Source organism: Neohortaea acidophila (genome assembly GCF_010093505.1).
Source record: "Neohortaea acidophila strain CBS 113389 unplaced genomic scaffold BDY17scaffold_1, whole genome shotgun sequence".
NCBI classification, from domain to species: Eukaryota; Fungi; Ascomycota; class Dothideomycetes; order Mycosphaerellales; family Teratosphaeriaceae; genus Neohortaea; species Neohortaea acidophila.
In genome coordinates, this window is record NW_022985510.1 from 396,816 (window position 1) to 423,572 (window position 26,757).

Genomic DNA, 26,757 nt, shown 5'->3' on the forward strand with positions numbered 1-26,757 from the left:
TGGCTTGCCTTTCGCTTACGTTACTCGACTCCTACCCTTTTCCATGCTGTGTCTTGGGAAACGTTGTCCACTTCTCAAAGACCGTCGAGACTCTTCCTCTGCATTGGATGGTTCCAAAATCAAGTAAGAGATTGCGAAGAGAACATGTTGTTAAGCAGATGAAGGAAAAACCCGCGACTAGGAGATGGACGACACGAAGCAGCGAGGCGCCAGCCTTGAGGAGATGGAAGTCAGGGATGACGGAAGTATCCATGGCGATGACTTCTCCGACGCGCAAACAGAGCCACTGAGGAAGAGCGAGGGTGGTCCGAGACAATCCCAGCACATATCCGGCACGCTGCAAGGCCTTACCGACAAGGCACTGCACTTCCTGTCACATGCCAGCAACGAGACCCTAGGCGCATGTCTCGTCGGCTTGGGCGCGTCGACCTACTTCGTGTTTGGAAGGGTTGGCCTCCTGATAATTGGCGTGGCTGGTGGAGTGGTTCTACAGGCGACGTGGGAAGGTGCCCGGGGCGATCATCGGGATGAGCAGACCAAGACCGCAGAGCGGGAACGAAGAAGAGAAGCCGGAGTGGAAGTGGCCAGGAGACTACTCGAATGGCGATCGAATCGACCGGCAGAGGACAATATGGACGATATCAAGGTCTATCCCACACATCAACTCGACTACTCCGCCTTCGAGCCCAAGACTGCGCGGGCTCTCACCACCTTCACCGACCATGTCATCAAGGACTACGTGCATTATTGGTACGACTGGTCCCTCCCAGGCGAACCGACATTCCCAGCAAGCTGCAGACGCACTTTCACCGCCTTCGTCCTCTCACTTTCCACCCATCTCCAGCGCAAACGACCTGCAGACGCCTTTCTCGACTTTGTTACAAACGCGAGTAGCATCATCATCGTCTTTCTCAACGAGCTCGCGGCCGCTCTGCATGCTTCACCGAACTCCACCCCGTCGGAAGCTATTACTGCTTATCTGGATTTGAAACCTGACAGCAACCTGTCCTATCTTTTGAACCCCGAGGCGCAGGACGCGAAACTCAAAGATGCGGCAGAAGACATTCTGCAGAACTACGTCGATCCCAAGGCGTACAACTTTCCGCCGGCGCGTTTGTTTCTGAAGGAGGTGATGGCGCAGCTGATCCTGGGCTACACGGTTACAATGTGTTCCAAGCCGGAATGGATCAACGAGTGGATCGTCTATCTTCTCGAGGAGAGCAAGACGACCGAAAAGGTGATGAATATTGTGGACGCGAGTGTGAAAGGCCGGGAAGATGTGCCAGCACAGCGTGATGCACACCAGGATGGCCCCCAAATGACAGGAGAGGACAGCAGGAAATTCAGCCGGGCCGGAGAAGCCATGGACGACGCTTTGCAGGAGGCGAAACGCTTGACGCAGATGATGATCGAAGAGGACGAGCGAAGAACCCGTGAATCGCAAGACGTACACGTCAACAGCTCGGAGGACGTGTCGGATGTCAGTCACACCCAAGGAGCCCCGACACCTACGTCTAGCCAGAGCGATCGAGAGGAGATTGTCGCATCACCAGCGGAGCAGACGCTGTCCACCCCGGCGTCGACTGTAGATGTCGCCGCGGACGATTTGGAACGCCCATCGACACCCCATGCCGTTCAACCAAAGCCACAATTTACCTCATTCGACCAGCTCATCCCTTCGCCGCAGCCTACCGCCCTTTCTGGCTGGAGCAGCTCGAATCCTCTGCCAACACCACCAATCCAGTCTGCATTGACCCTGCTGAACGCCTCGATGTCGATCTTCGACGACTCCGTTCCGGGGGAAAAGGCGTTGATCAAAGCCAAGCCTCAAATTGACTACCTGATCCAAATCGAGCCTGCATCTTCCGCCTTCCCAGGCTGGATGATCGCCAGGAAGTACACGGACTTTGAAACTTTGCACGAAGTGCTCCGGCGCATTTCTGTCATCACCGGCGTGACGGGATTTGTTGAGAAGCATACAGAGTTGCCAAAGTGGAAGGGCTGTACGAAAGCGCAATTGAGGCAGGATCTCGAGGCCTACCTGACCCATGCCGTCAAGTATCAGCCGCTTGCAGAGAGCGAAGGTATGAAGAGATTCTTGGAGAAGGATCTTGGACTCAGCAAGGTTCCTGCGGGTAAGAGCGCGGGAGGTGGGAAGGGCTGGAAACTTGGGGATGACATGATCAGTGCCCTGAGCAAAGCTCCGAAACAGGTTGCCGGTGGGGGCAAGGCAGTCCTGGGAGGTGTTGCTGGAGGCGGCATGGCTGTGCTAGGAGGCGTAGCAGGACTTGTCAATGCTGCGGGAACTGCGACTGCCGGGGTCAAGAAGCAAAGCGTTGTCAGTCGTCCTAGTATGGGCTCCCTCAGCGACTCACCGCACAAGTCACAGCCGAGTGCCATGTCGGTGAATGGCTACGCGGATGGCGATCAATCGGCGCGTCAAAGTCAGGAGTCCTTCCGAACACAGTCTTCGAGGCCTGGCCTGGATCGACACGTCAGCACGAGCTCCATCACGAGTGTTGATACCAACACCCGACCACTGCCTCCAATCCCCGATGCTGCCAACGAGGACGCAGAGACAGACACTGCATCACCATCCGCAAGCCTCGCCTCACCAAGTCGCGAGTCACTAGGTGCAGTCCTGAATCTCCCCCCGCCTCCATCAGAGATGCCAGCGGATTACAACACTGCGATGAAAGCCGACTCGACCCTTCACGCCGACAGCCCCAAACGCAGCCTCGAAGGAACAGACCTCCAGCCCCCCACAATGCCCCCCCGCCCTCAGCCCACCCAACCCGAGCACAAGCCCAAAGAACCCCTCTCCGACGCCGAAACATCCGTAGCCGTCGAACTCATGTTCGCCGTCATCACCGAGCTCTACACCCTCAGCTCCGCCTGGAACTTTCGCCGCACCCTCCTCACCGCCGCAAAGACCTTCCTCCTGCGCCCAGGGAACCCGCAGCGCGCGGCCATCCGCGACTTACTGCAAGCCTCAGCGCTCGACTCCAACCTCTCCGACGCAGGGCTAGCGGCGCACATCTACAAATTGCGCGAGAATGCGCTGCCGACTGCCGACGAGCTGGAGAAGTGGAAGGTCGAGTACCCAGAGAAGAGCGAGGAGGAGAAGGAGGCGTTGCGGGTGAAGGCGCGGAAGTTGCTGGTGCAGAAGGGGATGCCGGCGGCGCTGCAGAGTGTCATGGGGGCTGCGGCGAGCGGGGAGGCGATGGGGAATGTGTTTGATTGTTTGCAGGTGGAGAGCGTGAGTCGGGGGTTGATTTTTGGGCTGCTGTTGCAGGGGTTGAGGGTTGTTACGCATTGAGCGAGGTTGCGGATGCTATTGACGCTGTCGAGAGTGGCCTGAGATGTGCTGGCTGGAAGAACAAAGGAGGGCCATGGATTTCGACAAAGAATGATGGCCCGACACGTGCCTTGGATTGCAATGGCAAGGATATGAGGACAAAGGAACATCCACCGCAATTTCAACAACCTTCGCTTTGAGTGTATAAGATGCTTCATCTGTACGCTTGTGTCGAGTAGTCGCAACATCGCCCGAGTCCAGGACACTTCCATTACTCGGTCTGCTCTACCACGGCGTGGATCTCCTCAGACCCAGTGATCAACACTTTCGAACAAAGGAACCATGCCCCCAAGAGCATCAACCCACCACCTCTCCATCACCCCCAAACCCTACAAACCCTCCAACCTCTCCATTCCCGTCTCGCCCTTCTCGCCCCGCCTCCCCATCACCCCGCCCGTCCCGCCTCCAAAGCCCACGACAGCACCACTCGCGACCACCAGCACCATCCTCCCCTCACATACACGCCATCACAACCAACCCCTCACCCCTCCCACCCAACCCCTCCACTGGCTCTGGCAATGCCACATCTGCCACCGCTGCTACCGCCTCGGCGTCACGCGACGCTGCCTAGACGACGGCCACGCCTTCTGCTCCGGCAGCACGGTGGTGAAGCGCAGCAAAACCCAACGCGGCAAAAAAGTCCTCAGACACAAAGCGTGTCAGAGCGAGTTTGATTACCAGGGGTGGAAAGTTTGGGGCACGTGGAGGCGTGGGGGACGGCAGAGGGCGGCGCTTGGGGAGACGGATGGAGCCAAGAAGAAAGATTGTTGGGATTCGTGCGATTACCCTAGTGAGTGTCGGTGGGGGAGGCAGTTTGGGGTTGCGACGCCTTCGCCTGCGAGGGCGCAGTTGGTGCTGCCTTCCTCTTCGCCTGCTGTGCTTGGGGATGATGAGGATGTCGCTATGCGGGATTTTGAGGCGGGGTTTGCGTTGCCTGTGCTTGAGGAGGAAGAAGAAGAAGAGCCTGCCGCGGGGTCGTGGGAGGAAACGAAGTTGCCTTCTGTGGAGGAGGTGGTTGAGAGTGTGCAGAGGAGGAAGCGCAGGAGTGCGGGTTTGACGGCGCCGAGTCCGTTGGCTTCGCATCCGCTTTCGAATACTGAGGAGGGTGGTGTTGTTGTTGTCGTTGACGATGAGGAGGACTGTGCGGCGGCGCAGGCGCTACGTAGAGCGTTGGATGCGTTTGAGCTGGACTTGGGGAAGAAGTTTTAGGTCGTACCTAGTCAACTCATATCTGGCGACGTTGCCGTTTGTCGGTCAAAGAGGCCACGCTCTTTTCATTGTTCCCAGTAGTCGTAAATCGTACATCATGTCCAATACGCCCAACGACCATCGCTAATGTCAAAAAAGTTCCCTTGATTCCCAAAATTTTCACGTCTCTTCGCTTTCTCCCGTGTCCTCTCTCGCCCAAGTGTTTGTCGGCGACGCTCGTCTGCTCTCCTCATCTGCCTGACTCGAAGCAGGACTGCTCTCGGGTGATACAATGAATAAGTCTTGGTAATTGCCGAGGAGTAATCGACTCCAGTACGCCAGCGCGGGGACTTTCACAGAGGCGAGATTGGAGTTGTAGTTGGGGTAGGAGGCGTAGAGGTTCTTTTCCGTGGGCAAGTAGAGGTCGTGGCGCTGGATGTCGACGTACGAAGTCCAGCGAGGGATGTGTTTGCGCGTCGCACGGAGGGATTCATCTGTTGGGCAGTAGGTGTCAGTAGGAAGACTGGGGCTGTAGGGGCGCAAGTTGCGGCACGTACTCTTGTCGAGGTAGGCGCACAGCTCTTTCTGCGTGGAGGTGTCGAGGCCGCCGCGGTATTTGTAGAGGAGGATGGGGGTGGTGTCGGCTTCGTTGAGGGCGTAGCGCTCGGCGCTGCTACTGCTGCTGCTGTGCGCGGAGTCCGACATGCCCGTGTCGGGGTGCGGGCGCGTGATGATGTCTGTTTGACTCATGGCGGCGACGGCGGCCTTGCGCTCTGTTCGCGCCGTGTCCGGTGCGGCGAGTCTTCCTCTGAGGGGTATTGTGGTGGTGAGAGGGTACAGGAGAGGAGGTGTATGGGCTATGGGGGCCTGAGGAGAGAATGGAAGAGTTGTAGAAGGGCAGGTCGGTGGTTTGGGTTGGTCAAGTAAATGTATTGGTTGGCAAGAGCGCTTTCGTCATTGGTGAGACGGAACGGCGACTTCAAGCACGAACCACTCCACCCAAGTGTGGCGCGGTGCATTCCCCGTCGTGCTTGTTTGTCGATGCAGCATCGAATTCCAGATGAATGAAAATGGTCGCCAACCGACGGCCAAACTCTCTTTGATCGCCTCAGGCTGCCGTGCTTGTGGTCTGCTCTTTGTCCCAACGCATTCGCACCATTCGCGGGGCGAGTGAGTGACCTGCTGCACGAAACGACCACAGCCACTGCAAGACAAAGCCAATTCCGCGAGCAAATCATCCAACCAGCCAGCCAGATTGCTGGTGATACATGTGTACAACCTGCCGGCATTGTCAAGCAATGCGCCTGATCGGAGCACCGCCATCAACCCCTTTGTGCGGCATGGCAGGGCTCGCAGATGACTACACCCATGTCGGCCCCCAAACGCGAGACGGTGGCCGGTGCATGTGAGGCGCGTCACCCGCGCCGCTAGGTTCAGGTTGTCTTGCATGATCGGCCTGCATGATCGGCCTGCCTGACTACCGGCATTAGGCGCGTACATTGCTTGCGTATAAGTTCTGAAAGATCGCCCTCTTCTCCTTCTACTGCTTTCCTGCATCCTCTCTGCACGCTCCGGTTGACTTACATCGCGCGTTTGGCGGTTGTTTGCGTTTCTAGTCGTCGTTCTACGCTCCTCCTGTGTTCAAGAAATACGCCAACTGTGCAAAGGCGAGCGACTCATCTGCCTCAGTGTGACTACACCGTTGCTATGGTCAGGAAGGGACGAGTCACTACTAGCTGGGCATCAACCCACTAGACCCCGGTCCTCCACATCGATTCACAGCTCCACGATGGCCACCCTCGAACCTCCCAACCCTCCTCCAGCAGGACCGAGCCTTCGCAGTGACAGTGCTGCCCCCAGCTCCCGTCGCCAGGAGACCGACGACTCCGACAAAGCCGGACGAGTATGGGCAAGGCAAGCGGAGGCAGACGCCTGGTCGCCCTGTATCTTGACGCTCGATGGTGGTGGCATACGCGGCTATTCCAGCCTGTTAATCTTGAAAGAGCTCATGCATCAGATATGGCTGTGGGAGAATGTGCTGGAGGATGAAGAGCGAGCTGCACATGTGGAGAGTGGACAGGCTGGCATATCGGAGGAACCGAAAGAAATGGACCAGGCTGTGGGTGGTCATGATCTTGCCCCGGTCTTCTCACTTTCGAATCACGACTCATCCGTCAGCCCCGTCCATAATCAAGACGATCACGACTCCGACGTCAGTCACAGGAACCGGGAATCATCACCCACAAACCTCTCATCCAGGAAGAGTATCAAAGAGGAAGATTTGCTGCCATGTCACTACTTTGACTTCATGTACGGGACATCAACAGGAGGACTGATTGCCACCATTCTAGGCCGGCTTCGAATGACGGTCGATGAAGGACTCGAGCTCTACCGGAAAGTCGGCGATGATCTATTTGGCAGACGGCGGAGCAGCATCCCCTTGCGCACCAAATACTATCACCAACCGCTGGAGCGTGCAGTGCGCGAAATCGTAAGCAAGCGATGCCTGGACCATCCGAACTGCGACGGAAACGATCTCCACCCCTGGGACGCCGACAAACTCGACGACATCCTCAAACAAGACATCCCCTTTGACGTCGACAAGCCCCGCGTCTGCCAGTCCTGCTGCCTGACCGCCACCCACGATAAAAGCATTTCCGAAGCCTACCTCCTCCGCTCCTACCCGCACTACTACTCCCCCGACGGACCCAACTGGACGACTCCCTACAACCAAGGCGCCCTCAAACTGCCCATCTGGCAATGTACGCGCGCCACCACCGCCGCCCCCTTCTACTTCGCCATGGTGAAAGCGCACGTCGACGGCGAATTCAAAGCCTTCAAAGACGGCGGCATCCGCGAGAACAACCCGAGCGGCGCTGCGCTCAGCGAATTCCACTCCCTCTACTACCGTCGCAACGATACCCCAGCCCTCATGCTCAGCATCGGCACTGGACGCCCAGATCAAAGCAAGGACGGCTTCGCAGGCGCCTGGGGTCCTGCTGGCCATCTGCCGTTCGTCAGCAAATTTCTCGAAAAGCGCGCCGTCATCCGCAATTTGCTCATCAAATACACCGAGGGCGAGAAGCAGCACTACCAGATGCGCGAGTACGCGCACGGAGAACATCACTGGTATAAGAGGCTTAATGTGTCGGACGGGCTGCAAAACATGCCCTTGGACTCCTGGGAGCGCGGCGAGTGGCAGGGCCAGGCGAACGTGCCAGGCGGAGCCACACTGACGAAAATGGAGGATGCGACGGCCGCATATTTGGAGCGGGAGTACGATCCGATGGTTGATACGTATGCGCCGCCGAGTACCATGTTGCGACAGACGGCGGAGAAGCTGGCGAGGCAGCGGCGAGCACGGGAGAAGGAGGGAGGGATTAGATGGGAGGCGTTTCTGGGCAAGCATTTATCGAGGCGGGTGGACGTGTTGGCGAATGATGAAGATGTTGGGTGAAGGTGTACTGTCTTGCAACGGAACGCTCTAATGACTCCCGGTTTGGATATATTACGGCCCCATCACTATCGGGCATGTGGCCAATTCGACGGAACCAGGACCCTGGAGAATCAACAAGGCTCCGCAGCTCCACACCTCCACACCTCCACAGCGGGATCTACTCGCGGCAGCCACCCTGACTTTATTACCCCGCGAAACACGTCGCGTCTCCACACGGCCGAATTCCACATCCTTGCTTACGCCTCAGGTGCTGGGGTAACATCAACCAGTACCAGCATTGCCCACTCACAGCCCGCGCACCACAGCTGGCATCCCTGCTCCTGTGCCGTCGTAACGATGAGGACAAGCGAGCTCTCGAGGAGCAAAGCTCGCGAGCAATGGGGGAAGGGATCTCGGATGGTAGGCTCCGATGTCTTATGCTCGCTTTTTCATCTGCGGGGTCGATTGATTGTCACAGGGCATATAAAAGGTACGGGCATGTAGGGTGTTGAAAGTATTGGAAGTCAAGCTCTCGCTGCCCCTCCCTCCCTCCCTTTCCTCTCCGTCTCAATCTCACGTTCCTGTCCAAACGAAACCTCCTCCTGTGAAGCTCGCAGCCATGGGCAGTATTCCCCAAGAAGCCCCTGCGTCCGTGAAGCAGGGCGAAGGACATGATGCTCGCGCTCCCGTGAAGAATGTCAAGGTGGTGCAAGCGGCCGACTTGCCTCCCGGGCACATCCTCGCGAAGATCAATTGGACCGGTGAGGACGTTGTCCTTGACCTCTCGCTAACAAGCGTTCGCTGATGGTGTGAACAGGCCTTTGCGCTAGTGACAAGAGCTTACTTCATGATGATGTACGTTCGCAACATGCTTTCTTCCTGCCACAGTCACTGATCATTGCTCTAGTGGGTCGGGTTCGGCTTCAAAATGATGGATGCGTAAGTCATTCGGGACAAACCCCTCAATCAAACAATGCTTGTCTGCAATCCTAAGACACATATTAGGACGAATGGCATTGCAGGCCACGAAGGCGCCGGCACCGTTGCCGCAGTGCACCCCGACGTAGCCGACATTTGGAAGGTAGGAGACCGCGTGGGCGTCAAGTGGGTGGTATCCGTCTGCCGCAACTGCGAATTCTGCACCAACGGGCACGACGAGCTGCACTGCGCGCAGCAGAAGAACTCGGGCTTCAGCGTGCCGGGCACGTTCCAGCAGTACTGCGTGACGGACGGGAGGTACGCGACGCGCATCCCCGAGGGCGTGACGGATGAGGAGGCCGGGCCGATTATGTGTGGCGGTGTGACTGCTTATACTGCTTGCAAGCGGTCGGCTGTCAAGCCTGGGCAGTGGATGGTGGTTATCGGTGCTGGAGGCGGATTGGGACATTGTAAGCAAATACACATGCTGCCTGAGTTTGGAGCTGCCGCTGATACCTGGTCTAGTCGGCGTCCAGTACGCCGTCGCCATGGGCATGCGCGTCATCGCCGTCGACGGCGGAGACGAAAAGCGCAAGCTCTGCCTCGACCAGCTCAAGGCGGAGAAATATGTCGACTTCACCCAGGTCAAGGACATTCCGGCGCACATCAAGGAGATCACGACATACGGGGCTCATGGGTCGATTGTCTTTGCGGCGAGCAAGGAAGGCTATGCTCTTGGTCCGCAGGTGGTGAGTCTTGTTCTTGTCCGACGAGTATGGGATGAATTCTTTGCTGACGTTGTCGATCTTTGACAGCTTCGTCCGGGCGGGACTATGGTTGCCGTCGGATTGCCGCAAGATACCAGCGTGATGGCTGGCGTGCCTCCTCTCCAGCTCGCTTTGAACAAGTTGAATATTGTTGGCAGCGTGACCGGGACTCTAAAGGTGGGTTCACTCCAAATCGTTCATGAGAGATGTCGCTGACGCGTGACTGATTGTAGGATGTGGAAGAGGCCCTGGAGTTCACGGCGCGAGGACTTGTGCACCCCATTCTTACCAAGGGAACTCTGCACGACGTGGACAAGTTCTGCGAGCTCATGATTGCCGGCAAATTACCCGGTCGAGCTGTCATGAAGATTGAGTAAGAGCTGGGAGATGTGCTGGAGGAAGTGGAAGGTGTGAACAAGATACTCGAGAGACTGTTACCTTTGCTCTGAAAACGCATCTTCGTTGCGCCGTCTGTCCCCGCGTTCGCATTTCTTTTCGAGTGTCGCAATGGACATGAAGTGCAGTTAAGCATTCAATGTCTGCCATCAAGGTTGCGATTTTGCATTCCACGGTGTAAGGTATGTGTTGGGATCTCGACCCCGTCACCATATGCTGCAACCCAGCCAAGGCCAGCCTAACCTCGGATCAATGGATGCGCGGCCCGTGCCCGAAGCGTGTTCTCCACCTCCACATGGTCCAGACCTCGACCTCATGCCAGCGGTCATAAAGCGATAGCCCGGACTGACCAGCGCAAGGCAGAGGAACGTTCGATACCGACTCGAAATTACAACCAGACAGTCCGGCCAAGCGTGTCGTCTTACCACCATGGCGCACTTCTACGACTCCGAACTGAAGCGACCCAGCGCCTTCAACTTCGCAACAGACGTCGTCGACTACTGGGCCGCTCATTCTCCCCCAGCGAAACTGGCAATGCATTGGGTCTCCGGCGATCTGCAGAGCGAGCGCCAACTCACTTATGCGCACTTCAGCCGTCAATCGAACCGCCTGGCCGTTTTCTTTCGCGACAAGCTCGGCATCAAAGCTGGCGAAAGGCTGCTGATCATCATGCCTCGCGTTCCGGACTGGTGGGAGATTGCCACGGCGTGTATTCGATCGGGCATTGTCGTGTGTCCCGCTACGACGCTGTTGGTCGACAAGGATATCGACTATCGCGCGAATCGATCGGGCGCGACGGTTTTTGTGGGCGATCATGCCAGCGTAGAGAAGTTCTTAAGGGTGAAGAAGACTTGTCCGAAGGTTAAGACCATTGTGCAGATTGGAGATGCGAAGGTGCCTGATGGTGTGTTGTCGTTGCAGAAGGAGATGCAGTCCGTGCCTGAAGATGCCAAGTATGATGGGCCGAAACCTCGTATCAAAGACCCAGTCATGCTTTACTTGTAAGTTGCATTGCAAACCATCTTGGCCATCATCTAACCAATGCCGAAGCACCTCGGGCACAACTGGACAGCCAAAAATGGTCCAACACAACCAAATCTCCTACCCGCTCGCGTCAACAATCACAGGCAAACACTTCCACCGCCTGCAGCCTGGTGCGGTCAACTGGGTCCTCACAGAGCAAGGCTGGGCCAAAGCCGCATGGGCCTATTTCGGCACATGGAACTGCGGCGCCGCGCTCTTCATCCACGATGACCGAGGCGCCTTCAGCGGTAAGAAGACACTCGACGTCCTTCACCGCTACCCCATCACCACTCTCTGCGCGCCTCCGACGGCCTATCGTCAGCTCGTGTTGGACGAGATGCGCCAGCACTTCAAGAAGAATCCGCCAAGCGCGCTGCGGCACTGTGCGGGCGCTGGAGAGCCGTTGAACCCCGAGGTCATTCGCATCTGGAAGGAGATGAGCGGGCTGGAAATCGCGGATGGATTTGGGCAGTCGTGAGTTCATCCAAACCCCATGAAGTGAGGTAAAAGCCCTTGCTAATCCTAGAGTTTTAGAGAGACGGTGCTGGTATGTGGGAACTTCGAAGGTTCTGCTATCCGACCAGGCTCGATGGGCAAGCCCTCACCCGGCGTGCCATTGGCCGTAATCGATCCAGACGGCAAAGAGTGCGAGCGGGATGTGGAAGGGGACATCGCCCTGCTAGTCGATCTCTCCGAATCGTCGAATTTCTTCGGCGTCTTTGACGGGCAAGTGTCCTCAACCGTCACGTGATTCCGTCACACCCAACTGACAAGCCTCCTCCAGCTACCTCGACGAACACGGCACCCTAACCCGCAACCTGCGCACCAACCCCTCCTCGCAAAAGCAACCCTGGTACCCCACCGGCGACCGCGCAGTCCGCGACAAAGACGGCTACTTCTGGTTCGTCGGCCGCGACGACGACGTGATCAACACCGCCGGGTACCGCGTGGGTCCATTCGAAGTGGAGAGCACGCTCAAACAGCACCCGGCGGTGGTGGAGAGCGCGGTGGTGTCGTCGCCCGATGCTTCCAGGGGCGAGGTGGTGAAAGCGTTTATCGTGCTGACGGAGCAGGCGGCCAAGGGCGGCAAGGAGAACGCAGGGCTGGTGAAGGAGTTGCAGGATTTTTGCAAGGAGAATGCCGCGCCGTACAAGTACCCGCGCAAGATTCAATTTGTGGACGCGCAGTTCCTGCCCAAGACGATTTCGGGCAAGATTCAGCGGAAGAAGTTGAAGCAGATGGAGTGGGAGGGGGAGAAGGGTGGGAAGGCGAAGTTGTAGCTGGATTGCTTTGGATGGAATGGATTCTATGGAGCACTTCTTCTGCCAAAGACGCGGAGTCGCTTTACTCCGCCGTCGGGGATGATGACCATCTTCACGTAGCTGTACGGCTTGTCGGTCGCTTTGAGCACATCACTCCCGTACTCATGCTCTTTATCCGGCCCCGTCTTTTGCGCTGGCAAGATCTCCGTCCAAGCCGTCTGATCGTCATGCTTTGGTACATTTGGCGCATCGGGGGCTGCGAAGACCTGAACTTTCTGAGGAAAGTTGCCGCGGAAGTGAGCAGTGTCGACGACCACATGGCCAATGATGCCAGGTGTGCCAAGCTTGACAATCACCCAGTCGATGTGGTCGCCCCTCGAACGCTTCGTCTCCCACCCATCGCCCATATCGTGCCCTCGGCCGGGTAGCAACAAATTGGCTTTGGTGCCGAAATGTTGATCCGAACAGGCAACAGCCACGCCGCCATTGACCGTGGCAGCGAGATCGAACACGGCGGCCGAGTCCTTTGGCAGCACCGGAATAACCGTGCCGTACAAGCGGAAGCGCGCAATGCCACCGTCAGGGAACATCTGCAGCCGGACGTGTGTGTATGCCTTCTCCGTCTCTTTGGCAAACAACCAGGCATGCCGCTGGCTCGGACCACACTCCTGCCTCGACAAGATGGTCTCCCAGCCCGAGAATGCCTCGCTTTTCACCTCATCCTCCCTCGCGTCCTCGGCAAAGCATGCTTGCACCGCAACCTCGGGAGCTTGATTGCCGTTGAAGAAGGCCGTGTCGACCTCCACTCCCTTCACTCGGCCGGATGCCACGCCCAGCCTGATCACCACCCAATCGAAAGGCTGCGGGTTATGCCGCCGCGTTTCCCAGCCGTCGAACCACGCTCCTGCATAGGTGAACACGCCGGGTTTGTGGACGGGTGGGGTCGGGGTGGTGAGGTTCGTAGCTTCGGCGAACCACTCGTCGGAGAAGGAGAGGATGCGTGAGCCCAGAGGCTTTGAGATGAGGTCTGTCAAACGCTCTTTGTGAGCGAGAGGAGGTCACGCGATGAGGAGGCTCGGCGATGTGCTTACCTATACTGTCCGACTTGAATGTGGCATCGATATCCTTGGCAGCGATAGCGGTGACAGGCTGGCTGTTCACAGCTTCGACTTGCTTGGAAGAAACAACAGGGGTCTCCATTGTCAACTCCAATGCGTGTTGCTCGCGAGCATGAAGTGGAAGAGGAGGGCCAGAAATATCGGGCAGGTCCCTTATCGATAAGGGCTGTTGCGTTGTCGGAGCTGGCCGATGAGAGGCGTCCGCTTCACGAGCTGTCGCTAAATTGCGTGCCTTCGTACAGACTACTCCGACTCTGCGTCCCCGACGGATCGAGCTTGGCCAGGAATTCCGGCGGAACGGATGGGGTATATCGACGCTCGCGTTCCTTGTTCATTCCGCCGAATCCCGCGCCGAACGTGACCAGCATGTCCGTCGAGGTCGGGAGATGGAAGGGCAAGAGCAACGCGGGATTGAGCAAATTGCCCTCTGGTACATCGTCGTAGTCGTCCGGTTGAGGAGTAGACGGAAGCTGAGGCGTGCCTCTGCCATTCGCGTCCGATGCATCCTTTGCCTGTTGGGTTGATGCGGCACTGGCATTCGCGGCCGCTTCAGACGTCGGCCATTTCGGCCGGCTTCTCACTTCCTGAATGTACTTCAAGGAAGCTTTGTTCAATGTCTTCTCCCCGACTTCAGCTCGATAATGCTTCACGGCATGTAGTAGTTGCTTCGTCGTCAGACTCGGGAGCTGTTGGAGCGTCGTTTCCATGGCCTCTTTATCTTCTCCAAGCGAGGAGAAGCATTGCAGCCACTGCATCAACTGCACGAGCGGCGCAAGATGTCGCCGCGCTGCATCCGCAGTCGACTCGCCCGTCGCTGTCTTGCTCCCGTTCTCCACGTTTTCCGGCTGTCGATTGTTCGTCCTTGCCCAATCCTCCAGCGTTGATATATTCATGCGGATCTGCATAGCCTTGGTGCGCGCCAGATACCTCTTGTTCGACATGATCTTGTTGAACAGCTCTGCACCCAGCCAATAGTATAGCTGTGACAAGATTTGCGCGGTGATGACGGTGTGCACGTCGTAGAGATCCAGCACAAACAACGTCGAGGAAAGCAGAGATGTCACATTGCGTGGCGACACTTGTGCCTTTCTTTTCGGCGATGGCGGGCGAAAGCGTTTGTCTGCCGGCTCCGGCTTGACTTTGGACTTCGATTTGAGAAACTTCCACTCGTTTTGGAAGGTGATGTCCTCGAACCCCGGGATGGTCTCGTGGTCGAGCATGGCCGCGTCCAGACATTTGTTCATCCTCCTCTCCGCATCGCGAATCACATAGACGTAAATTTCGTGAATCAGCTCGGCCATCTGCGCTTGGAAATGCGCGGTTTCCTGAACCAGGCCGGCGTCCTTTTTCAGATAATACAACAGCAGCGTCGCGTTGGAGATCCAGAAGGCCAGAATGGTCATATCTCCTTGATGCTTGTCGACTACGGCGTAAATCTTCTCCTGTGCAGACACTAGCCATTCGGCAAGCAGCTCTTTGCTGGCGTGGTAATGTGCATACCTCGCACCGAGAAAGACAATGTTCGCAGGCACCGGCTTCTGCGAGGGCGAGCGCTGAGGAGTCATGTTGGTGACAACAATGTCTAGGATCCTCGCAATGTCGTTCTCCATAAACACGAACATCTGGTCATTCAAGCATCGGTCCCAGACAAATTCTTGGCTGTCTTCGAATTCCTCGAGAGGCTCGGGTTGCTCGTCCAGCCCCAGATTTCCCAGATCGACTTCCAGGTTGATCGCGCTCTCCATCATCATCCTCCTCCGCATTTCATTCTCGGCCAGTTCCTCTTCAAACTTGTCTTGAGAGAAGCCAGCGTTGTAGAAGTCGTCAGTGACCCCCGCATTACCGATGCTGTATCCACTGTGTTGGAGAAAGTCCGACATTTCGCTATTGGGGGGAACAAAGTCCAGGGCAGTCCGGCCGCTGGAAGACTTTACGTCGGTGGATGCGCCGTGGTCGAGGAGGATCTTGGCAATGTCTTTGTGTTTGTTCGTCATGGCCCACATCAGAGCCGTCCATTGATTGCGGTCTTGGTTGTCGACGGTGGCGCCCGCATTGATCAGCGAGAGCACCACGTCTTTGTGGCCAAAGCAGCTCGCGTAGACGAGCGGCGGCGTGCCCTCGCCATCCACGGCGTCGAGGTCTACCAAGTCTGACGCCGAGCCTCTTACTAAACGTTGTACCCTCTTCGAGTCGCCATTACTGGCGGCGATGAACAGGAAGTCCTGTAGCAGCTTGGACTTTTGGTCGCGCGACAGCTTCTCATCCTGCACAATGTCATCTTCTTCCGCCTCGCCCGAATCGATTTCGCTCTTGCGGGCCTGGGCGGCAAGCATTTGGGCCACGCGCGCATCGTCGTTGCCGAAATCACGAGCAAAGGCGTCGCCATCGTCGGGTTCATGGAGGGAGAGGTTGAAGTTCAAGGGCTTGGAGATGGGAGGTGGGGACAAGAACTGTGATTGGCCTGGGATGGGTGTTAGCCTATCGATTTAATCACGGGCGGGGGAAACATCTACCTTGCCAGGCATCGTAGTACTCAGTCTCCTGGTTGTAGCTGGAGAAGTTCTGGCGATCGTCCAGCGTGCGTGGCAAGTCGGCGGGGAGGCCGCGGGGAGGGGAGAAATGGTCGTATGCCTCCTCGAACTCGTCTTGCTCGTGCTCCTCTTCCTGCTCATACTCCTGTTCTTGGTCATGCCCGTCGGGCTCCCTTTCTTCTGCTTCCATGATGGAGATCAGAGAATGCGAGGCACGAGGGTCGGCGGCGTACGCATCCTCGACTAGCCAGCTCGGTCAAGCTTCATCCGAAACGGAACATGGACGAAATAAGGCAGGTAGGTTTGAGATCTGCGGGTCCTCCCACGCCCTGTACTGCGCAAACGCCCACGTTGATGCCTTGCTGAACAGGGGGTCGTCTGATTGATCCCAGCAGACGCTCAACTGCACCTCTCCGCAAGGTAGAATACTAGAATCTATCTACACGTGCTACGTGACCGACTCGCCCTTGCCGTGGTCGAGATGCTCGCCAATCAACCAATCCCCGCCCAGCTGAGTCCAGATAGACTTTCTTACTAATCGAGGATAGCTGGAAGGTGCAGCCGTGAGATCGTGGCAACGTTAGATCTGGGATGAACTAGCCTGGCCTCCGATCCGCATACTTCCATCCCCTTGTGTCTCGTCCTCCTCCCCCCTCTTGCTGCATCGCAATCACTTCGTCCGCCGGCAGAAGTGCACTGCGCTGTGCGTTGCTGACCCGCCGACAGCCAAGCTCGCTGTTACTAAGCGAATCCCGGCACCTCACGCCCCAGGGCTGCTCGTGCGCGTAGAGCTGGGCGAGTCATCAGCAGCCACCGACGAGGCGGCATCGCTGTCCACGCCATCCCATCGCCAACCGACCCAGCGAGAGCGGAATCCATCTACATGTCTCCGCGCCGCGACCAGCTCGTGAGTCGCAGCCATTTCTGATCACCCTCCGACACCCCTCCAGCGTAAAGCCGGTGTGCTGGCGGGGGCGGAAGCCAATATGCAGTCCCCCCCGGAACCCGAGCGGCGGTTCTCCTACACCTCCTCCACCGAGGCCGAGCTGCAGTATCTGTTCAAGCGCTTCCGAACCCGCTTGCGAGAAGAGCTGCCGGAGTACGAGTTCGCCGATCACTTCTCCCCCTTACATTCCAGCTACGATGCATGGCACTTCCTCGGCAAGCGCCGCCCCAAGAGCTCGTCCGCGTACTCCCGCAAAACCAGCACTTCCTCCGATTCACGCCCCTCGAGCACTCGCAGCAAGTCCGACTTCGACGCCGGCTCCGATGAGACCGAGAAGGAAAAGGAGCAGTTAGTCGTCGCCAGAGTCTCGTTCCACGCGCTGCAAAACGAGCAGGGATACAAGCTGCTGCAGAGAGTCGGCGAGGAAGCAGACCCCGATTACAAACACTTCGTCAAGCCGCTGGTGTACACCCGTCTTCCCGCTCGATTGCCCGGGGAGAGCGCGGTGGGGGTGACGATAGTTGAGGCGCCTGGGAAGAACTACCTGCGCGAACTCACGAATTTCGACCCCAACTTCTACACCGGGTCTCCCGACCACCCAGTCACGACGTCATTTCCTCAGGTGCCGCTGCTACTCTTCCTAGACTTCGCCATCGGTGCAAGTGAGTGCTGCGAAATTCTCCACCACGGTCTCGAGATGGTGCACGGGGAGATCCGGGGCGATGCTTTCCACTACAATCATGACACAAATGTCGTGCGCATGATCAGCTTTGGATCTGGTGCGAGAAGTTTCGAGAGCGGCCTGACCTCGGCCGGCTGGTCGAGCCTCGTTGCGCAGCGGGGTGTCCAGCACAAACTGCAATTCATCGCGCCCGAGCAGACCGGACGACTGCCTGCCGAGCCAGACTCGCGCACCGACATCTATTCCCTCGGCATCCTGTTTTGGACCATGCTGACCGGACAGCCTGCGTACGAAGGGAAGTCGCCGTTGGACATTATGCAGAATGTCCTGTCCCGAAGAGTTCCCCTCGTAAGCACGATCCGTGACGATGTGCCCGAAGCTCTCACCGCCGTCCTGGCCAAAATGACAAACAAGAACATGGACGACCGCTACAACTCCGTGTCGGGCGTGAAGCATGATTTGCAAGAACTGAAGAAGATCCTCATTAACGCCGACAAGGTTGCTCTCGATGAATTCAAGATAGGCACGACCGACGTCTCCTGCTTCTTCAACCTCCCCACCACGCTTATCGGGAGGCAGCAACAGCAACAAACCGTGCTCACGGTGATTGAAAAGGCCGCACACCGCTCCGCGCGAGCCGCCCCAATCACCCGCAAGGGCCTCTATAGCCTCGGAGCGGCATCTACAGACATTACTGGCCAGAGACCGGATCTCTCGTTATTGGAGGACATCATCAGCGACTCGACGTCTTCCAACAACGATAAATACAGTGAGCGAGACCGAGAGAGCACGCGACTGAATTCCATCTCAGAGGTCGCTGCCTTTGATTTACCCAAGTTTAGGCAGGGCATCCCACCCCAGGAGAGTATTCAGGAAAGCACAAGCTCCGCCACAAACTCGGTCATTGACGAGCAGGAGTTCAGACCGCTGGCCGAGTCGAGGTCCTTGGTGGAAAGTCACAGTCGAGGGTCCACGAACGAGACAGGTCCGATCCGCTCATCACCTAGCCTCCAACTGAGTACCACCGAGACCAACTCTTTGCTTCGCACAGCGCAACGACTCAAGAAAAAGGGCCGCACGGAGGTGATTGGGGTTTGCGGAGCTGCAGGGTACGGCAAATCATCTTTACTCCAGACCATTGCGCCTGCGGCGAGACGACATGGCTACTACACCTCGTCGAAGTTCGATCAGGTGCGGAACACACCCTTTGAGCCCGTCATCAAGTTGATGTCGTCGCTCTTTCGACAAATTTTCTCGGAACAAGACGTCAACACACCCTTCCACGAAAACATCCGTACCTTTGTCAAACCATTCTGGAGCGTACTGTACACGTATCTCGATCTGCCCCAATGGCTTTTGGCGTCCTCGGCAAACGGAGCCGGCCAGACAAAGACCAGCTCAGCCACGTCACTCCTCACGGTCAATCCCCCACTGGCAACCTCACCGGTTGCTCCGGGGCCAGACAGGAAGATGTGCAGTCAGCAATCCTCCACTGATTGGGTGCGGGCCGGTGGGTCCAGCAAGACCTCGCGCTTCATGCACATATTCCTGGACGTTCTGCGATTACTAGCTGTGCAAAAGTTCATCTGCTTTGCACTCGACGATCTTCAATTTGCAGATCAGGAGAGTCTGGATCTGATTCAGATGATCGTCAAGGCACACATCCCTGTGGTGCTGGTGCTTACGTACCGCTCGGAGGAAATGCTGACGCCAAGCTTCAAGCATATTCTCGGAAGGGGCACAAAGGTGACTTTGAAGGCGTTTACGGAGGAGGAGATTGCAGAATATGCTGCCGCCACACTTCACCGGGACCAGAAGTATTGCACGCCCCTTGTGGCGATTGTGCAGGAGAAGACCGGCGGAAATCCGTTTTTCGTTCGGGAAATGATGGACACGGCGTACCGCAAAAAGTGCATCTACTACTGCTGGAAGTGTTCCCACTGGGAATTCGATCTGGACCGCCTCTTCACACAATTCTCGAGCCCAGATTCCAAGGGATTCTCGACCAACGAGTACATCACTCGACGTCTGCAAGAGCTGCCTGTGGATGCACAAACTCTGCTTGCATGGGCAGCAATTGTCGGCAACAGCTTCTCCTTCTCCCTGATGAAGCGAGTCATGAGCTGCGAGTGCTCAAGAATGTCGCCTCCGGAGTTTCTACCAACCCGGGCGAACGACCCGGTCGCCGGTCTTGCAGCTCTACTACAAGCATTCATCGTCATGCCGACTGATGATGAAGACCGGTTCAGGTTCGCACACGACAGATACGTCGCCGCATCCAGCGCATTGCTCCATGCGTGTAATCAAGAAGAGATGCATTTCATTGTGGCCACCGCCATGCTCAAGCATGAGCCATACGATCCGGTGAACAACGCCAGTGCCGTCCTTTTCGACCAGGCGCGACATGCCTGCGCAGCCCTCGATGTCATCAAGAATCGTGTCTCGGTTAGGCTGCCGTACAGGACTATGCTGTATCAAGCAGCCGAGGCGGCAAGTGACAGTGGCGCAAGGCAGTCGGCGATTCACTATTACAAATGCTGTATTGATCTGCTTCAAGAGGATGCGTGGACCTCCAACGAAGGCGACGCGAGCTACGCCGAGACACTGGCCTTGTATACCCGAGCTGCGGGCGCCTACTTGTATCTCGGGGACCATGTCGGATGCACAAACTGCATCAAGCCCATCTTCATCCATGCTCGCGACGCCGTGGACAAGACGCCTGCAGCGATGCTCTGCAGTCGTATGTCGTCCGCTGAAGGGCGGTCTGCCGATTCGTTTCGCCGGTTGAAGAATCTCCTGGCCGAACTGGGGAGACCGGTTGCAGACTCGACATGGGAACAATGTGACACTGAGTATCACAAGATAGTCGAGCAGCTGGACAATTTCGATGCGAACATGGATGACGTGGGCGAAGGCGACCGTCTGCTAAACGTGCTCGGCGCCGTCTTCACCGAGCTGGTGAGCTCGAGCTTCTACATGGACACGCTGCAGTTCTATCAAGCTGTCTTGGGTAGTGTGCAGCTCTATCTCGATCGCGGCGCATTCGCCCATGCAGGTATGGCCTTAGTCCATCTCGGCAACATCGCAGTGTGTCGGTTCAATTCCGTCGAGCGCGGGATTGAGCTTGGGGAGATGGCGCTCAAGCTACTAGAGGCGTTTCCCAACCAGACCTTTGCCGTCGGACGAGGCTGGTCAATGCATGCCCTCTTCCTCGGACACCTGCATCTTCCGATGCAAGCCAATTTCTACAGCCTGAACCGAGGCGCGGAGGCGGCGACTGCGGCTGGCGACAAACACGTGCACCTCATTAACGTGGGCATCTCTGCCATGTATCGTCTGTGGGCCTCTGAGCCTTTGCCAGAGGTCGAGGCTTTCATCTCGTCCGTGGCCGAGGAAATTCCGGACTGGCACAGCAATGTCAGGGGCGGGACGATGCTGGTCGGGATCAGGGCGCTGACGAGAGCGTTGCAAGGCAAGACTCGGTATCGATCGGCTGAAGGGGTGCTGAATGATGAGTACCATTCGACAGACGCGTACATCGCATATGTGAACAAGGAGACGCCGCACGGCCTGATACCGCTGACTACGTATCGTGCGTGCAGATGCATAGCGCTTTATCGCTTTGGCCATTACAAGGAAGCCATGGAAGCCGGCGAAGAGCTGATGAAGGATCTCGACACCATGTGGAGCATGTGCTTTACCTACGCCACTCTCTTCTTCTTCGGTCTGAGTCTTTTGGCAGTCCTCCGAGAACAGCCTGACCTGATGGACCGCGAGACGACTATTCAAAGGGTGATCGAGCTCAAGCAACGAATCCAAGATGCTTCACGCGTCAACCCCGTGAATTACGTGGTACAAATCGAGCTCCTTGAAGCCGAGATCGCCGATGCGCAACTTCGGTATGGGGAGGTCCTGCAACACTATGAAGCTGCCGTCAATCATGCTGTGGTCCACGCTGCGACCATGGACGAAGGCCTCGCCACGGAGCTGTATGGAGACTGGATGGCGCGGAGAGGAGCGTCGCGTCCGGCACGGAGCCAAATCATGGACTGTCTCTCGGCCTACCGACGTCTTGGGGCCATTGGCAAAGCGGACCATGTCGCCGAACGACACGCCTATCTCCTTTACGGTACCCGATCGCTTTCGATGATGGATGCGGGCACCCAGACCACTGCAGATGATTATGCGTATCCCTTGGAGAAGCTGGGGGATGAGCATACGGACGGGTCAACCGCCAGAACACAAGCTTGGTTGCATCCCAACGTTTCAAATGGCGCGATTGAGGGAAAAGACGGCGCGACAGAGGCAAGCGGCGGTCTCGCGGGCCTCGCCGCTGCTGGCTTGGATATGATCGATCTCGCGGGCATTCTGGAGTCTTCCCAAGTCCTGTCGTCGGAGTTGAACGTTGACAAGCTCCTGAGCAAACTCACCGATATCATCATCCATTCAACAGGAGCCACCCTAGCTGGTATTTGCGTCGAAGATGACAACGGAGGCTGGGTTGTGGCGGCTGCTGCATCTACCGATGGAACGATAGTGGCGATGTCTGGGACTCCGGTCGACGAAATTGACGACCCGGTCGGTCGGCAGGTGACGTCGTACGCGCTTCGTTCTCGCGAGGCCCTCTTTCTCCGCAACGTTCTGGATGACGAGCGCTTTGCGAACGTGTCTCAATCGTGGTTGGACAAGAACCCTGACGGCAGATCCGCCGTTGCGCTCCCAATCCTGCACGGCGACAACGTATTGATGGGGTGCTTGTATTGCCACGCTCCGCCCAATATCTTCACCGAGCGCACGACCACCTTGCTGAAATTGTTGGTCAATCAAATCTCCATCTCCATCGCCAACGCGTTGCTGTTCAAGCGTGTGGAGAAGGTCTCTGCCAGCAATGCCTCCATGCTCGAGGTGCAAAAGCAGGCTCTGGCGCAGGCACGGGAATCCGAGAAGAAGGCCAAAGCTGCGGAGGCGAAAGCTATTGAGATGGTGCGCCTGAAGGACGAAGCAGCAAAGGCGAAATCGATGTTCCTGGCCAATGTATCACATGAGCTGCGAACCCCACTGAACGGCGTCATCGGCATGTCAGAGATGCTAAAGTCCACCCCGCTCAACAAGGAGCAAGAGGAGCACGCGGATTCCATCCGCATGTGCGCGGACACCTTGCTGAGTGTCATCAATGACATTTTGGACTTTAGTAAGCTCGAGGCGGGCAAGATGCAAGTCTTTTCGGTGCCATTGTCCCTCGCCGAAACGATCAATGAGGTGGTGAGAGCCTTATCTTACACGAATCTCGAAAAGCATCTCAAGACGATTCAGCAGGTGGAGCTGGACCCCAAACTGATCGTCATGGGCGACCCCGTCCGCTTACACCAGATTCTGATGAACCTCATGTCGAACGCGTACAAATTCACGTCGCAAGGTAGCGTCACGGTACGGGCCAGAGTGGACCACGAAGATGCGGACTCGATCTCGGTGACGGTGTCGGTGGAGGACACTGGAATCGGCATTACGGAAGAGCAGCAGAAGAAGCTCTTCCTCCCCTTTTCTCAAGCCGACTCGAGCACAGCTCGCAGCTACGGCGGCACCGGCCTCGGGCTGTCTATCTGCAAAGCCATCATCGAAAACGTCATGCGAGGCAAGATCTGGCTGGAGAGCGAGCCGGGCGTGGGAACGACGGTTTTTTTCAGCATGCCCTTCAAAAAGGCCAACCAGTCTCTCAACGGCGACACGAACGGCACCACCTCACCGAACGGTCGAAAGGCAGACCCAATGGCCATATTCACTCCGCCGGCCACCGAAGCCGCGGGCAGTTCTCGCCAATACACAAGCCTCGCCGGCATTCCGCGGGATCAACTCAAAGTCTGCATCGCTGAAGACAACCCAATCAACCAGAAGATCGCCATCAATTTCGTGAAGAAGCTTGGCTTCAACTGCGAGGCTTTCGCCGATGGCAAACAAGCCGTCGACGCTCTAGAACGCGCGAGCAAAGACGGCAAACCATTCCATCTCGTCCTTATGGACGTGCAGGTAAGTTATTTCCATACCCTCCAACGAGTGAGCGCGACAGCTAGCTAATGCAAATACCCCAGATGCCCGTGCTAGACGGTTACAACGCCACGCGCGCGATCCGCAAACACACCGACCCGGACATCAAAGACATCCTCGTCATCGCCATGACGGCCAGCGCGATCCGCGGCGACCGCGAAAAGTGCCTGGAAGCCGGGATGAACAACTATCTCGCCAAGCCCGTGCGCGCCGACACGCTGGAGCAAATGCTCGAATCGTACCTCAACCAGCCGGAGCGCGCGATCCCCAACTTACAAGAGGAGACCAACTCGCTCGTCAGTCGCACGCTGTCGCACGAACGTAGTGCAGCTGGCGAGAGCAGGGTGGACGGAGACACCGACGCTGCCGAAGCCAAGCGCAACCGACTCGTTGTCACGAGAAGCGAAGATCTGCGCCCCAAGTCGCCGGCCAAGGCCGAGACGACGATCCGCCTTGCGCCGGCGGAGATGGTGCAGAAGGCGGCGCAGGAGGAGTTGCCGACGGCGAATCGGCTGAAGGAGAGTGCGCGGCCGCCGCAGATTAAGCGCATCAGCAGTATGGGAAAGGGTGGGCAGAGTAATGGGGCGAGTTGAGTGGAGTTGTGGAAGCGTTGATTGCTTGTTGATACATATACACTGATGATGAATGTTTGGGGAAGGCTGGCGATGTGGGTTTTTGCGTGGAGTTCCGACGGTCTGTATGGATGGATGGGCGAGCTCAGCGCGTATACTGCTGGCTGCTTTGTTAATGTATATAGTATCTTGATGAGACTTTGCATAGATGGCGTACTGCTTGTGTCCTCGTTTTCTTGCTGCTTGCATACGATGACCACTCCGTTAGAGGGGGTTCAAAGGGGATGGGGATGATTTCGAGGGGATGAGCTCCAAGCGGACGAAATACGCGCGGATATTCCCAGACTATATTCTCACCAACAACGACGCGTTCATATCGCTGTGATCCTAGCACCAGACCCACCTCCAAAAAGGACATTACTGTACAACGCACGCTAACCCAAGCAACCAGACGCCCCTACTCGTCAAACTCAATCGTGGTATCCGTCGTCTTATGAATAATCATGCGTCCCGAATCATCACTCCCCCGAGACCGATGCGCAGAACTCCCCAGCTTCTCTCCCGCACCGCCAGTCCCACGCTTCTGGATACGGAACGAGTATCCCGTGTCCGCAGGCCCAGACTGAACAGAGGCGTTGGCCGTCGTGCGAGAGCCGGATTTGCGCGACGCGGAGCCGGCGCTGCGCGTGGATTCCAGCGCGTACGCGCCTGCCTCTTCGGGGCCCATGGTGCCCATGCGGGTGTTGAGGTTCTTCATGAAGGGGCCGATGCAGGGGAAGGTGCTGGACATGGTGGCGTAGTGCGTTTCGACTTGCAGGATGATGAAGGGGATGATGTAGGCGACTGTGGGGCGGGGGGAGTTGAGGAAGTGGTCGACGTGCCAGAGGTGGGCGGCGGCGGCGGCGATGACGCTGGGTCGGGGGATTAGTACGGGTGGGTAGGGGGTTCTGGAGGATTTGATGGCTTACGGCAGGCGAAGAGCAAAGGTCGCGCAGATGAGGAGCTTGGTGCTTAGGATCATCTGCAGGTCCCAGACGATCCAGATGGGCATGGCGAAGAGGAGGATCTCGGTGGCGATGTCCATGGCTGCGACGGCGGCCCAGATTGGCTTCTGGTACGAGTCAGTCGCATTCAGGTGGTGTTGATACGGGGGTGCGTTAGGATGATACATACGTAGTCTAGACATTGCCGCGTGAAGATGTTCCATGGCATCGTAGCGTCGCAGCGAGCAGCCTCGAGGATGAAGGAGGCGATACCGACGGCGGAAACCAGGCCCAGAAGGCCCCAAACGACCTTTTGGTGGTCCTTGCGAGGAGTGATGCGGAGGTGGAAGAAGAGCATGGAGGCTTTGGTGAGGTAGATGACCAGGATGCACAGCAAGACAACGGCATATGCGTACTAAGGCATGGTCAGGGGGGAGAAACTTTTGGCGGAGGGTTGCTATTTTAGAGCAGACTCACCTTCTCGACTGTGTCTAATTGACCCGCTGACAGAAGGCTTTGTGCCTTCCCAAGGCCTGCATCAACTCCTACGCAGGTCACGATTGTCTGGAGGACTGCAATCACCTGCGCGAGTTTAGTCGGCACTACACATCGCTGACAAGTCTCGCTCACTTACGGTTGCCGCAAGACACAACCAATCGTCGACGCTCAAGTTGCTGGCACCCTGGCGCGTGTAGATGCGGATCAAGAAACACAAAACGCTCCATGTCATGAGCAGCGTCGACACAATCACGGCAACGCCCCCATGGTCCGTTGCATCGACCACAAAAGCGGGCGGAGTCTTCGACATGGTGGTGTGAGAGCGTCGCGCCGGCAGTGCGAGGAGGTGTGGACGGGGCCGGGCGGAGAGGGAGGTATGAGTGATATAAGATCCCGAGCACGCGGCTCGGGGGCCAGGGCGTTGGGTGGTGCAGGAGGGCAGTTGGGCAAGCTCCCACCCTCACTACTGCGGTGCGTGCTGCTGCGTCCTGCGCTGCGGCTGCAAGAAGATTACGGACGACGCCCAGCCGTGTGCATCCATGCCAGTTCTGCGTAGCGGCCGGAGCACGGTTGTGCCTGATCAACATTTGATTGCTCCCCGATCGCACGTTGTCGAGCGCCTCGGCCATGGGGAGACGCCAAGCCGCCCTGCATTTGCTCGCCGGCAGCTGGGAACGAGAGACATCGAGGGTGCCGTGGTGCAGTTTAGCCTATGTGACGTGCCCCCGATCGCAGATATCGTCAAGGGCGACGTCTGTGGTTGGTTGAAGGTTAGCTTGGCCCGGGGCGGGCCCCGCGCGGGCCATTGGGTGGCGGGGGTGGGGAAATGGATGCCGGGCGCGCTAAGCACGCCACCGCGACACCTGGTTGGATTTGCGCCGACCACACTTTCAAGCTTTGCTTGTTTGGGCGGTGAGAGGCACGGCACGGCGAGGAAAAAGCTTGAAAGCGAAGCTGCCGATCACTTTGTCTTTTTGCGGAAAGCGCAGGTGAGGTGAGATAACGTTCCCTAGGACCCTTGGGCCCTCGATCGCAAG

General features: G+C 57.4%; 10 protein-coding genes across 10 annotated transcripts; 6 read left to right on the top strand and 4 right to left on the bottom strand.

Moving 5' to 3' along the window:
• Positions 1–223: 223 nt before the first annotated feature.
• Positions 224–3,319, top strand: BDY17DRAFT_243650 (PXA domain-containing protein; the record flags this gene model as incomplete). The annotated part of the gene is made up of 1 exon (XM_033730455.1): positions 224–3,319. The coding sequence occupies one exon, from the start codon at positions 224–226 to the stop codon at positions 3,317–3,319; it is 3,096 nt and encodes a 1,031-aa protein (XP_033593719.1).
• A 321-nt stretch (positions 3,320–3,640) lies between these two features.
• Positions 3,641–4,567, top strand: BDY17DRAFT_319713 (uncharacterized protein; the record flags this gene model as incomplete). The annotated part of the gene is made up of 1 exon (XM_033736319.1): positions 3,641–4,567. The coding sequence occupies one exon, from the start codon at positions 3,641–3,643 to the stop codon at positions 4,565–4,567; it is 927 nt and encodes a 308-aa protein (XP_033593720.1).
• A 159-nt stretch (positions 4,568–4,726) lies between these two features.
• Positions 4,727–5,296, bottom strand: BDY17DRAFT_319714 (uncharacterized protein; the record flags this gene model as incomplete). The annotated part of the gene is made up of 2 exons (XM_033736320.1): positions 4,727–5,040; positions 5,104–5,296. 2 exons carry the CDS (start codon positions 5,294–5,296, stop codon positions 4,727–4,729), a joined length of 507 nt encoding a protein of 168 aa, XP_033593721.1.
• Positions 5,098–6,219, bottom strand: BDY17DRAFT_4328 (uncharacterized protein). The gene has a single exon (XM_033738388.1). It carries the CDS (start codon positions 6,101–6,103, stop codon positions 5,501–5,503), a length of 603 nt encoding a protein of 200 aa, XP_033593722.1. The 5' UTR covers positions 6,104–6,219; the 3' UTR covers positions 5,098–5,500.
• A 116-nt stretch (positions 6,220–6,335) lies between these two features.
• On the top strand, positions 6,336–8,003 carry BDY17DRAFT_314355 (acyl transferase/acyl hydrolase/lysophospholipase; the record flags this gene model as incomplete). The annotated part of the gene is made up of 1 exon (XM_033735810.1): positions 6,336–8,003. One exon carries the CDS (start codon positions 6,336–6,338, stop codon positions 8,001–8,003), a length of 1,668 nt encoding a protein of 555 aa, XP_033593723.1.
• A 510-nt stretch (positions 8,004–8,513) lies between these two features.
• BDY17DRAFT_288431 (alcohol dehydrogenase) lies at positions 8,514–10,372 on the top strand. The gene is made up of 7 exons (XM_033732192.1): positions 8,514–8,743; positions 8,800–8,837; positions 8,890–8,921; positions 8,988–9,370; positions 9,426–9,649; positions 9,716–9,844; positions 9,901–10,372. The coding sequence occupies exons 1-7, from the start codon at positions 8,602–8,604 to the stop codon at positions 10,042–10,044; spliced, it is 1,092 nt and encodes a 363-aa protein (XP_033593724.1). The 5' UTR covers positions 8,514–8,601; the 3' UTR covers positions 10,045–10,372.
• A 2-nt stretch (positions 10,373–10,374) lies between these two features.
• BDY17DRAFT_4686 (uncharacterized protein) lies at positions 10,375–12,583 on the top strand. The gene is made up of 4 exons (XM_033738418.1): positions 10,375–11,064; positions 11,114–11,560; positions 11,621–11,812; positions 11,871–12,583. The coding sequence occupies exons 1-4, from the start codon at positions 10,493–10,495 to the stop codon at positions 12,364–12,366; spliced, it is 1,707 nt and encodes a 568-aa protein (XP_033593725.1). The 5' UTR covers positions 10,375–10,492; the 3' UTR covers positions 12,367–12,583.
• BDY17DRAFT_350143 (uncharacterized protein) lies at positions 12,352–16,447 on the bottom strand. Its single transcript, XM_033738181.1, has 4 exons — positions 15,980–16,447; positions 13,711–15,927; positions 13,440–13,685; positions 12,352–13,375 (listed from the first exon to the last, which is right to left on the bottom strand). The coding sequence occupies exons 1-4, from the start codon at positions 16,185–16,187 to the stop codon at positions 12,393–12,395; spliced, it is 3,654 nt and encodes a 1,217-aa protein (XP_033593726.1). The 5' UTR covers positions 16,188–16,447; the 3' UTR covers positions 12,352–12,392.
• A 536-nt stretch (positions 16,448–16,983) lies between these two features.
• BDY17DRAFT_306583 (uncharacterized protein) lies at positions 16,984–24,260 on the top strand (the record flags this gene model as incomplete). Its single annotated transcript, XM_033735039.1, has 2 exons — positions 16,984–23,649; positions 23,712–24,260. The coding sequence occupies 2 exons, from the start codon at positions 16,984–16,986 to the stop codon at positions 24,258–24,260; spliced, it is 7,215 nt and encodes a 2,404-aa protein (XP_033593727.1).
• A 228-nt stretch (positions 24,261–24,488) lies between these two features.
• Positions 24,489–26,165, bottom strand: BDY17DRAFT_4668 (uncharacterized protein). The gene is made up of 5 exons (XM_033738415.1): positions 25,857–26,165; positions 25,700–25,804; positions 25,413–25,637; positions 25,208–25,350; positions 24,489–25,150 (listed from the first exon to the last, which is right to left on the bottom strand). Exons 1-5 carry the CDS (start codon positions 26,028–26,030, stop codon positions 24,697–24,699), a joined length of 1,101 nt encoding a protein of 366 aa, XP_033593728.1. The 5' UTR covers positions 26,031–26,165; the 3' UTR covers positions 24,489–24,696.
• Positions 26,166–26,757: the final 592 nt, after the last annotated feature.